The 12,219-nt window shown below is 43.3% G+C and overlaps 1 protein-coding gene across 5 annotated transcripts in view; it reads left to right on the top strand.

The window, feature by feature from the left end:
• The window catches only part of bnc2 (basonuclin zinc finger protein 2), an 813,736-nt gene that overhangs the window by 249,309 nt on the left and 552,208 nt on the right, over positions 1-12,219 (top strand). The window contains exon 1 of one of the 5 annotated variants that reach the window (XM_072517499.1): positions 7,945-8,471. The exons of 2 other annotated variants lie outside the window; for them this stretch is intronic. In XM_072517499.1, coding sequence (XP_072373600.1) covers positions 8,376-8,471 — 96 coding nt within the window. In that variant the 5' untranslated portion in view covers positions 7,945-8,375. Of the gene's footprint in view, positions 1-7,944; positions 8,472-12,219 lie in introns of those variants that run through there. 2 more of the 5 variants (XM_072517497.1, XM_072517501.1) reach the window with 2 other exon arrangements.

Below are 12,219 nucleotides of genomic sequence, written 5' to 3'. Positions count from 1 at the left end.
GCCTTTAGGGCTCAGTAACATCAGGTTTCGATTAGCGTAATTTTTTTGCTGCAGTGGAATTCTCTTAAGATAATCTGTGATTAGGATAAACTTTATTTAAAGTGCCAGGCATTTTAGGTGTGTGTGTGTAGATTATCTGTAAACTCTGAAGAACCCTCGCTGTAAAATCCTCATCAACATTGAGAGAAAAGGGAACAAGTTATGTTATTTTCACAACTACTGTTGTACTCAAAGGAAAATAGAAATATAATGCTCATTTCTCTTTATGTTCCAAATCTAAATAAATAATTACAACTTCAATCAATGGTTGTCATCTGCAACGCACTGCCTCAAGGATGGAAGAAGTAGATTCAATAGTAACTTTCAAAAGAGAAGTGGATAAACATTTGATGGGAAACATTTGCAGGACTCAGGATAGAAAGGTGAATCGGAAAGCTCTCTGCACAGGCTCAGTCGACTGAATGGCCTATAAAACAACTGTCATAGTAATCTTTATTAGTGTCACAAGTAGGCTTACATTAACACTGCAATGAAGTTACTGTGAAAATACCCTAGTCGCCACATTCCGGCGCCTGTTCGGGTACACTGAGGGAGAATTCAGAATGTCCAATTCACCTAACAGCACGTCTTTCAGGACTTGTGGGAGGAAACCGGAGGAAACCCACGCAGACACAGGGAGAACGTGCAGACTCCGCACAGACAGTGACCCAAGCTGGGAATCGAACCCAGGACCCTGGCGCTGTGAAGCAACAGTGCAAACCACTGTGCTACTGTGCCACCAAGCAGCTACCCTGGCAGTCCATAAAGGGCCATTCTTCACGAAAATCTAAAGAACACCTACTTCCTCGATTTATTTGGCTATATTTACCAATTCTTTTTGCAAATCGTTATTGGTTAGATTTGAAACCTATTGAATAGGAACCGATTATTAGTAATCGACAAGCAATTCCATTAGTTTATACGAAGAAGTTCAACAAACCAAGAGATTGAAGAGTACCTGACTCGAAACAGAGTCCAGAATCACCTCGGGTTATCTGCAAGTTAAATTGTTGTAGTCTGATATTTCAGCAGAACGTTTCATGAAAACTTCTGACCCCCAGAATGACACGGTGCCACTGGCATCTAAAGGTGCTGACCCTTTGAAACTCCCGTCTCCTTTGTGCATTGTTGCATCTGGGGCAGGAAATTATCCTTGAGACTCAACATGACAAATAAGAATTTTGTTTCCTTAAAAATTCTTGAAATATTGGGCCTGAAAAATGGTTGATCTCCTTCAAGAGGATTGTTGTTCAAGCAGTTTTGTCCATCCACCCCCCCCCCACCCCACCCACCCACCCCCGCCACCAACCCCCACCCCTCCTCCTAATCCTTTTTCTTTGTTACAGTCAACAAAATGGACAGGGGATTAAAGGGTTATAGAGTTAGTCTAAAATGTCTGGTCTTTGCTACGCTCAAACCTGTTTAATGACTTGCACTAATGGCCTGGAGTTTTGCCATTTATCCTAATGTCCAGATTCCTCAGGTCAGTCAGTGGCCACAGACTGGGTAGACACTGGAATAAATTCTCTCATTTCACGAGGAAGGGCAGCCAAACAACTGAGACCTGAATCGATGTACCTCGCACAAATTATTCAGAGAATGGCAGGAGGGGGGAGCTGTGCAGAGTTATGCAGGATGATAGATACCAGTGCTCAGTGGAATGCGCTGGTTTCTGTGTTTAGTCCCCTGGGTTAGTCCATGTGACAGCTCAAAATCTCTGCATACCCCCTTTTTGGCATTCGGGAAAGGGGCCAGTGACTGCATATTGTATTGACGAATCAAGATTAATAATAGATTATTGTCTGATTGACTCTTTGTGTGCTGGATGCAATTGGTAACTTGTGATGGTTTTGATCTAAGCTTTCCCTGAATTTCCTAAATATCAGACATTAAAAAGTAGCAATGGAAAAGACTGAAATGTTAAGGGGAATTCCACAAGTCTCATATTCTGTGAGTGAACAGTAACACTTGAATAATTTATTATGGTGTCTGAAATCTGCCAGAATGCTCACAGGGTTAACTACTTGTAGCGGAGTTTAAAATGCCCTTCTTAATCGTTGGAGTATTGTCACAGCATCAAAGCGAAACATCTTTACCAACATTCTTATTTGGATTATTTAGCTCAAGTGTAATTTCCACCTTTAATTCAGCAGTTCCAGAATTCCCAAGCTTCTCTCCCAGATGTTCTGCTGGCTTGTGAGCTTTTCGCCACCTTCCCCACTCGCAAGCATGCCCTGCTTTCAGAGCTGGTGAATCGTGTTTTACTTAAATTTCCTTTCAGCCTCATTACAATCAAAGTTGTTTGCACAATGCATTTTTCTTCATCAATTGGGCCTCCTCACCTTCCCTCTGCCCGGTGCAGTGCATAACAGCAAATAGAAAGATAAAGTTATCAGGAACTTGCTTTCCTGGATGAATTTGAATAGATTTTGGGGTTCCTAGATGTCTTCAACACTCAGGGCCATGTGAGTCAGATGGAAATGTCTTGCACATATTGTGCAGTGAAAAGGACATTCAGTACTCTGAGGGCTAATATGCCACTTGCCACCTTCTGCTGCTCTGCAAGGTGACTAATGCATTGAAGAGCAGGCAAAGAGGGTTGACTTGTGAATCTGCTGCACTGTATGTTTAGTGCAAGGGCGTAAGGAATAATGAGAAGTGACTGTTGCTGACTCCTGTTGCCACAATATGCCCTCACACCTTGGCATCAGTTTTTAGATGACCATAATTGCATATTCTACGCAATCATTTTTTTTAAACAATCTGTTTTATTGCCCAGGTGTCCATCAGCAGTTAAGTCAAAAACATTTACTGTTCTACAGTTTGTGAAATCGACACTGGGCTTTTTTTAGTGGATGACTCGGCAGTAATTCTTCACGTAAATAACAAATATTTCTCACATTTTAGGAATGATGCCGAGGCATTGGAAAGGGTGCTGAGGAGATTTAGTAGAATTGTGGCAGGGGTGAGGGTGTTCAGTTATGTGGAGAAACTTAAAAAGCTGTTATTTTCCATCTTGCAACAGAGTGGGTTTGGCAGAGAATTTTTATAATAATAATCATCTTTATTAGTGTCACAAGTAGGCTTACATTAACACTGCAATGAAGTTACTGTCAAAGTCGCCACATTCCGGTGCCTATTTGGGTACACTGAGGGAGAATTCAGAATGCCCAATTCACCTAACAGCACGTCTTTCGGGACTTGTGGGAGGAAACCGGAGCACCCGGAGGAAACCCACGCAGACACGGGGAGAACGTGCAGACACCGCACAGACAGTGACCCAAGCCAGGAATCGAACCTGGGTCCCTGGCACTGTGAAGCAACAGTGCTAACAACTGTGCTACCGTGCTGCCCAACAGGGGTGGTTCAAATCAAGTGGCGTTTTGAGAAAATAAGGAGGGAGGAATTGTTTCTACTGGCAGAAGGTTTGATAACCAGAGGACACAGATTGAATGTATTTGGAAGGAAAACCATAGGGAAGATAACGGGAATGTTTTTTACACAGTGGGTAGTTGTGATCTGGAGGACAGTGGAAGCAGATTCAATAATAACTTTCAAAAGGGAATTGAATAAACACTCGAAAAGAAAGAAAATTGCAGATTGTGAGAATGGAGCACAAGATTGGAACTAATTTGCTAGTTCTCTCAAAGAGCCAGCACATGAACAATGGGCCGAATAGCCTCCTTCTGTGCTGTCCAATTCTGTGATTCCCTGAATTCTGACAATTCTGCTTTGTGTGACATTCTGCATTGATTGTCACAGCACACCGTGTTGATTTGATCAAATAGACAGACACAAGGGGGCTATCTCTGTTTGATTGACTCAGTTCAACCACACATGCTCAGTTTTCTGGAAAATATCCCCACCCCCTCTCCCACAGTAACATTTTCCTACTGAACAACAGTAACTGTTCAGTTCTCTGTGTGAAGCACTTTGATTGAAGCTGGCTCCACAAGAAAACAAGTTTATTTAATGTTATCTTTTTTATGGGGGTGGGGGTGTAGTGAGAGGAGTGAAATTCAGGGTTACTCAGAGTCCAGAGTGTAGGAGAGCTGGCGAATTCTACACCCTATCCTCACACCCTCTTTACTGGACTGCTGGTTAAGGACTCCTGTATCTACCATATTTCTGAACACATTTCATTCCAGAGATGGAGGTTGTTCCACCCATTATTTTTTCAGTGGATGAGAGTAGATAGGGAGCGAGATTTGGAGAGTGATTTACTCTCCTACCCCTCATCTTCCCACTGGAAGGGTCATTTAGATATCCCAATGTAGACTGTGATAAATAAAGTTCCCAGCACAGATCTGTGGAAGAGAGGCTTGAATTTGTATTGCACCTTTCACTGGGAACATCCCAAAGCGCTTTACAGCAAGTGAAGTGTTAAAGTGCAGCCAATTTGTGCACAGCAAGCTGCCACACACAGCAATGCCATAATGACCAGATAGTCCGCTCTGGTGATGTTGGCTGACGGGTAAACATTGATCAGGACACCAGTCCAGGCTGTGTGTCGGTCGCCCCTGACAGTGGACTGGAACCCCTTTGAACCCCTGCTCAGCAAAAAGGCAGGGAGCTGCAAAGGTTGACAGCTGCCTGCCCCTGGCTGAGACTGGGAAATAGGGGGCAGTCACAGTGCCGCAGAACTACCCCTTTGCACCACCGCTGTGTGGAGCTGCCACAGCACCCTGCTCGGCTCCAGATAGACGGGCTAAATGGTCATGGTGACCATTCTGGTTTCCTGAAAGTGTCCAAAGAGAAAGGTTGCGAGTTTTATTTGAGCGGACTGTGCTGAGCAGCTGAGGAGGAAGCAGTGAAATAGTTAAATAGGGGGGGGGGGGGGGGGGGCAAAGAACGGCGTTCAAGGCAGTAAGTATTCCTCTCGCCAAGATCGGTGTCTTCAGTCAGAGAGGCGCAGCTGATCGCACTGTGAAATGGTTGGTGAAACAACGTTAGTGTAAGGAAATGTTCCCGTGCCTTGTTGTAAATACAGAAAGAACGTTTCCTGCCGCTCTCTCTGTCCTGGGGGCAGTCTGTGCTGATCATGTGTTGCACTGGGCAGTACTTCGTGGGTCAGTAACAGTGACAACTATGTCCCAGTGAGAGTCACTGGCAGCCTCTGTCACATGAACCCCCCCCCCCCGAACTGTAACCCACTCCCCTGGCAGCCTCTTCCTCAAAAAGACAACCCCCACCCTGCTGATAGCCCCCTGATTAACCCCCTCAGTCATTCAATGGACCATCACCATCGTTATACTTTAAAATAACTCCCACCCCAAACAAGCAACTCTTTAAAACTGTGAACAAAAAAGTTTGAGATCTTGGGTTATTGTGACGCATTCGGAATAGTTTCAGACACATTCATCTTTGCAATTTGCGAAAATTTCTCCTCCAGATTTGGCTTTCTGGTTGATATCTAATCCGGGTTGGAGGATTGGAGGTTGGGCAGGAAGAAAACAAACACTAGTTGGTTGCAAACTTTTAATTTTAACACGTTTAATAATGACTCTGTTTGATTTGGGATTTCAATTCTGATCCTAAACGTTGGGGAACCAATTGAAAAATGTGTCTTCCCTTTTTTGGGGGGTGGGTGGAGAAAAGGAAAAATATAAACGGGAGTTTTGAATTAATCCCGGGGAAAAAGAAGCGTTAATATTGTGTGAAGGATGGGAAAGGGAGGGTTTTGGACGCGATAGTTCCGGGTAATGATCGGTGCAAAAGCTGATTGAGTCAGGAGAGAAGTTCCAATCCATTGTATAGAATTGTTTCGGATCAACTCTCTGTGTTAAAAAGCCAAATATTTTCAAAAACAATATTGTTCCTCTGCACATGATAAAAAAAGATGGAATTGTTCCTAAAAGCATGGTGATGCTTGTGAGGTCCGTCCAAGCGAACCAATTAGACAGAAATGTGTTCCGTGACCAAGATGTGCTGAGTGATATTCTGGTCAGTAAAGTTGGTGCAGTGACAGGGGACAGAGTGATTTCACTCACTGTTATTCCACTGCTACTCCTGCCTCACTCTGAATCCAGGTTGGCCCAACTCCAGCGGAATTTACTCCAGAATCTCGGTACTAATTCATGTTTGTTTGGGAAGCCCTGAAGCAGAATTACCCCAGAGTCACCGCGTGTGTGAAGGTTTGTTGTGTTAAGTCGAGTCGTTTTATTTTTCCAAAAAGAAATGTAATTTTTCTGCACGGCGGCAATTCTGCCAAGAGTCAGCACTTTCGTTGTGTGGGGCTCAGTCTCGTTCTGTGCTTCCTAAAATAATTTTTACAAAATCTGAAGTTCAGGCCACTTTATTTTACACGAATCACGTTAATTTTTCGGGTAAACTCGTCCAGCGCTGTTTCTCCCCGAAGGTGAGTAATGGACAGTCCTGGCACTGGAGCAAAGATCATCAGTGGCTCTGTGGAAGGAGGAGGAAAAAAATACAGCGTTGGAGGATTTACAGATAAGAGTTTGGATGATGGAAAGCTGGGAGGCTTTGCCACATTCCTGTCTGACAAATCGCAGCTTTCCTCTGGAAAGATTCAGACAGCTATGCACTCTGTGTCTGGGTCCCTCTCATGTTGATGCTCAAACTATAACAAAGTTACCGTCAACAATCCCAAAACAGCAGAGGGGACATTTCCCCGGGATTTGAGAACAACGCTGCTATCTTATTGTCCTACACTCTGGGCTAAAAGGCAGATGTGGATGTATTAGTTAGTCTAATAATCCCTGCACAGACTTCATTGATTTTTCTAAGGGCAAGTTTATGAAGTAAATAAACTTGGAGTTGGTGTCTTAATAAACTGCTTTGCTCAGTCCTGTCACATTTAGTTATGGGACTGCGGTGTTTAAGAAAAGAAAAGGCTAACTCTAATACAGAATGTTCACAGCAGGGTTCCAAATTAGTCCTTTGTTTAGGAGGCAGCTCTCTCCAGCTTGTTTTGAGAGCATTCCTCCGTTTTACCCTAATGAGTTGCAACACTGATAATGTGGCTGATGATCTTCCATTGATTTCACTATCACTTGCTTGTCTGGTAATTGATCCGTTGCTGAGCTTCCTAGTTAATTATATCGGCTTTGACATGGCCCCAGTCTAGGGGGAATTTCAAGTCTTGCAGAATAACAGTTTTAATAAAGGAGTCCATTACTGCAGGTGCTGCTGCTGTGTCTGCAAGCTGGGAGGACTGCGGGACAGAGAGGGAGAGCGCTACTGCCAATGTCCTTTCGCTTCTCACAAATAACAGCCATTAGTGGGAAGGTCAGGAGCAGAGTATACAGCTTGACTGGAGAACTGAGTGCCACTTCAGAAATCAAGAGGCTAGCTAATTTTTAAAGGGAGACAGGACGAGAGAGAGGAGGTTTGAGAGTGCAGCTACTGTGTGGCATTATTGATTGCACAACGAAAATTCCACCTATGGGATCTTTTCTTGGACCAAAGGTGGACGTTGCTGCAATAATCCTGGGCTATTTTATTTTTGATGTGTATTTTTCCCTCCATAACCAGCATGTTCTACCTTGGTGCTTTTTAGTCCTAATTGCAGTGAATTGAATGTAGACAAGAGTGCATGTGGGGGTTGGAGGAGGGGGAGGGGAGAGAGAAGTTTGTAGGAAAGCTTTTAGGGAGAGAGAGGGAATGTGCATTTGTGTCACTATTGTGTACATTTTCTCATTATTTCTCATTGACACACTAATGACACAGGGCGATCATCTGAGTGCTTTCTCCTGTACCAAAGGGTGAGGTTCCATTATCAACCTCCAGCTCGAAAGAAGCAAAGTATTGTCAGAAAATGCCATAGATCCCCCCCCCCCCCCCCCCCCCCAATCGCTAAATTCCTAAATTGTTCAGCTCCGAGTTGCTGAATGTAATTCCCAGCCCCGACCCCCTCCCCTGTCTGTGTGGTGTTGCCACAGAATTGTCATTCTGTGCCTGCCAGTGAGGCAAGAGCTTTGAGTTCTTTGCGCTCTTATCCAATGACATCCAGTCACTGGGAGGGTGAGCTGATGGTCAGGTCTCACCCATGTTGTCGGCACACCTGACTGGCAGCTGTTAAGTTGTACAGGGTGTGCTTTGGGACTCACAGTCTATGCATAAATGATCGGGGTATCTGTTCAGGGCGTGCGGAAGGAGCACTGACCCCAACGGAAAGCACGTTTGCAGCCAAATTCTTAACTGCACATCTTGCTAGTGACAGCGAAGAGGCTCACAAACCCACCAATACCTTGCAGTCAGGAGCAGCAGAAGGGAATGTGAGAGAGAGAGAGAGAGAGGAAAAGAGAGAGAGAGAGAGAGTGTGTGAGTCAGAGCAAGCGACTTCACTTTAAGAGACTTAAGTACCCAACTACTCCATGCAGTTCACCACGAGAGCCGCATCCACAGAACCCGGTTACATGGGGACATGGCCAAACTCCGAGACTAACCTGCTCTTCAGAATGACCCAGCAGGTGAGTTTGATTTAAGTACTATAATTCTGCTTTTTGTTTTCTTTCCCAGTTTGTTTTCTGTCTGTTCCAGCCTGATGTGTGGATATATGTCATTTTACTGTCACTGGGCAGCTGTGTTGCTGTGACTGGATTGCGCACGCCTGCGCTCATTACCTCCCTAAGAGCACGTCTTTGCCTAGTTTGAGGAAAAGGGGACAGAAAATAGCAGTTCAGCATGAGCCAGTAGCTGCTGTAAAGTTTCTCAGAGAGAGAGTTCCAGCAACGCTTGTCGTTGAATGGAGTTGATTGTACCTCGAGTGCTTCTACTAAACCGAGCACTGCGTCCTGTCTCCCCCGACTGACAGACCTCAGCTGAAACTGATAGTAGGTTGAGGGGCCTCTCTGAGTTCTTTAATTGGCTTCATGTGGTAGAATGCAGGTTTGTGTTCTGCGGTGAGTGTCGCGGTGTTGAACTGCAAACCATGCCAGAGTTCAGCAGTGGGATCATTAGTATCTTGTGCAGAGACGGTTTCCGTTCTTAGGTCACTCATTCTCTCTCTCTGCCATCTCTCTCTCTCTCTCTATTCTCTTACCCTTTTTCTTTCTCTTTCTCTCTCTCTCGTCCGAGCAATATCTTGGCTTTTCCCCCAGTGTTATGTCTGCACTTGGGGCCGTTTTACAAGCAGCTGAGACTTGGCATGTTCCTTCTGATGGGAGAGCAGAAATCTTGTTGCAGGGCCAGTAATAACTGATAATTAATCACAGAAGTGGGTGTCTCTGTACCAGGCACTCACTGATACGTGCCCTGCCTGCTCCCTGGTCTTCTTGCAAAATTGTTGGCTCTGCTGAATGAAAGCAATAGTTTCTTCTTGGACACTGTTCAAACAAGGGCAGGGAAGTTCAAACTCAACCTTTTCTGCCGCGTTGTTCCTCTCTTCCAGTGTTCTGACATGTGGAATTCTTGCCTAGTTTGGTCATTAGTAATAGGAGAGAGAGCCCAGGAGTAAAGACGCTCACTGCAGACGAGTACTGAACTAGCTCACAACAAATGAAAATACTATTAATGATACTTAATAAATTTATATCCCCATTTTTAACTGTTTAGCACCGACTATTTTAAAGCAAGACTCTTAACTATTTGGGACATATTGATTTAAAGCAGGATAATTTTGCTTCCTGTAGAGGGACCCCAGTTACTGCGAATAGAGGAATGCACCCTCCAGTGCCTCCCTCACTGAGCAAAGGCCGGCTCTACCTTCTATTCATTCTGCCTCTTGATACATTTTTTTTGATAGGGGCTATTTACTCCTAGGGTGGATTGCTTCCCTTTAAGGAGCAAGGAACAGAAACAACAGGCATCAGGAGAATATGGCTCTTCCGAGCTCCGGCCCCTCTGTCTGTAGATGGTTTGAACAAGCTGCTTTTGTATGCTGCGGTGTTAATCCCCATTCTGAGACTTGCAGGCGTGCATCATTATCCTTGCAGACTGCATAGCTTCACATTGGAAGGAAGAGCTCTCATGTAGTGAAAGCAAGTGGAACAGATGCGACAGCATTTTGCAAAGTGTTAATGAGTAATGTAGTGAATCTGAGACAGCGCAGGTAGAGGAGAGCACTTGGGGCTCTGGTTTTAATGCTTATCCTGGATTGTCTGTCTGTGAACACAATAGCATTTTCAGTGCCATGAAGAAATGTGGGAATTTCTGTAGAAGACTAATTTTATTTTAAAATAATATGATCGATTGGGAATAGAAAGCACCATGTTTTAACCATTGGCACACTTAAAATTATTTGTGCGCAGTAAAGGAGCAAAACTTACTTCTGTATAAAGAATTTGTCACAAATTCTATGGAGCCCAAATAGATTATTTGAATTCCATGTGAGAGTATTCCGTCCTGTAATTCCTTGAATGCAGTAGGATTTGGTTAAAGGAGCTACAAGGTTTACTAAGACAATGAAGTATCTTTTTTTTTGCTTTGTGGAAGTGTGGCTCACACAGAGTTCTTGATTTTGAGTGTGGATGGTTGAATTTTGTGACTGAACAATACTTTGCAGAAGATGCCCTGTTAAAAACCGATTTTTGTGAATCACAGATTCCCCTTTATTGGATGGGGGTGGGGGGTTTGGGGAGGGCAGTTATTTTCAGACATAAATTACTCGCTTCACTCAAGTGAGCTAAGCAGAACGAAGCTCCCCGAGCTGGCTGGCCCCCTAATCAGTGCAAGGGCTGCGGGATACTGGAATATTCTTTTTGTATATTGATGTAAACACATCAAATAGTGCAAAAAAAATGATTGTTAATTGGCTTCATTAATTGTTGCAATCAATTCCTGCAAAGTGAATATCTTTATTACCTAATTGTTTTTTACAGAGCAGGAATATGCACATAACTGGAATCCCCATGGAAGAGTGCAAGGGATTTGATGTCACACCATCTCCTGCCCAGTTTAAATTTGTAACAGTAGATTGTCTGCGATTATATATTGCTCAATGCTTTCTGTCACGACCAATATGGTTTTTTTTCAGTAATAATGGAAGTTGCGCAGATGAGAATTGTAGAAAGTGTCTGTGTTATTGGAGTTCTAAACAAGGGAAAATGCGTGACTGATACAAAACACAAATTCACTAAATAGGAATTCACAGACTGAATTAACAGTGAATGCAGATTTTTTAAACTGGAGTTTGATTTTTCATGCACTGCTAACTTTACATAACAATTCCTTCCCCTGCCATTCACTCAAATGACGCAGACTAAATTACAATTTGGGTCAGATTTCCATGCAATGCAGGAACAGTTTTGGAGAAAGGTTTTATTTTGTTGGTATGATCAACGAAAGTCATCAGTCTGTGGTACTGAATAACAGAATTTTTTTTTTTTTTGTCATTTAAAAGTATTGAATAGCTTCTTCCGAATAAAACCCATTGAGCAACAAGAATGCATGCCAGCTCTGGAGCTCTATATCATCTGTAGAGTTTTGAATTATCGGTAAATTAGAGAATAACAGGATTGCAGAACTTTTCCCAATTCAGTATTTTCAGAATGGGGTGGCGGGGGAGAGAGAGAAGGCATATTGTAAGCCTCTTGCGTTTGATCGAAAAATTGTATTGATCCATCGAGGGGTTAATTTGTTTGTGACTATTTAAATTTGCCTGTCAAATTGGAGTCTTCGAACTTTTCAATAATTACCTCCGAACTGATTTTTATTTACAAATGAAAATACTTTTCGCTCCAAACTCTGAAATAACTTCTGGAGGGATCATCAAAGAGGGAAGATTATTGAAGCCAAGCATGTGTGCCTCTTTGTCCATTAGTTGTAGGTTTCCTGTAACTGAATCATCTTTCTAACCATGAAACGTAAAGACCCTGTGTAACGTTAAAATGTCACTGCACAGGTTGAAAATGAAAAAGTGCCTGTGTAATACGTTGCTGTCTATTATCTCGTCACAAATACACTTTAACCCAGGTGAGTTTCACTTGGAGGAGTGAAGCAAATATTTTGGTTGTGAGCAATTGAATTTTAAATATCCTGCGGTAAAAATAAATAAATGCTGCATCAGGGATGATCAGATGATTGAGCACTGCTATCGTCAGTGAGCAGATAAATAATTTACTGTTTAGCTTATTATGTAATAGAGAAATCAGAATTATTTTGGGAACGTGTAATACATCCTGCGCCAGTATTTTGTAGAAGATGAACTGTTCATTTATTAACATCTGCCTGTCCTGAAGATTCTGATCACTCAGAAGATGTGGTGGTTGTGAATCTGGA

This window comes from Scyliorhinus torazame, chromosome 9, assembly GCF_047496885.1.
Source record: "Scyliorhinus torazame isolate Kashiwa2021f chromosome 9, sScyTor2.1, whole genome shotgun sequence".
NCBI lineage: Eukaryota > Metazoa > Chordata > Chondrichthyes > Carcharhiniformes > Scyliorhinidae > Scyliorhinus > Scyliorhinus torazame.
The sequence above is the reverse complement of the archived record's forward strand: the minus strand, read 5'-3'. Positions and strand labels throughout refer to the sequence as shown.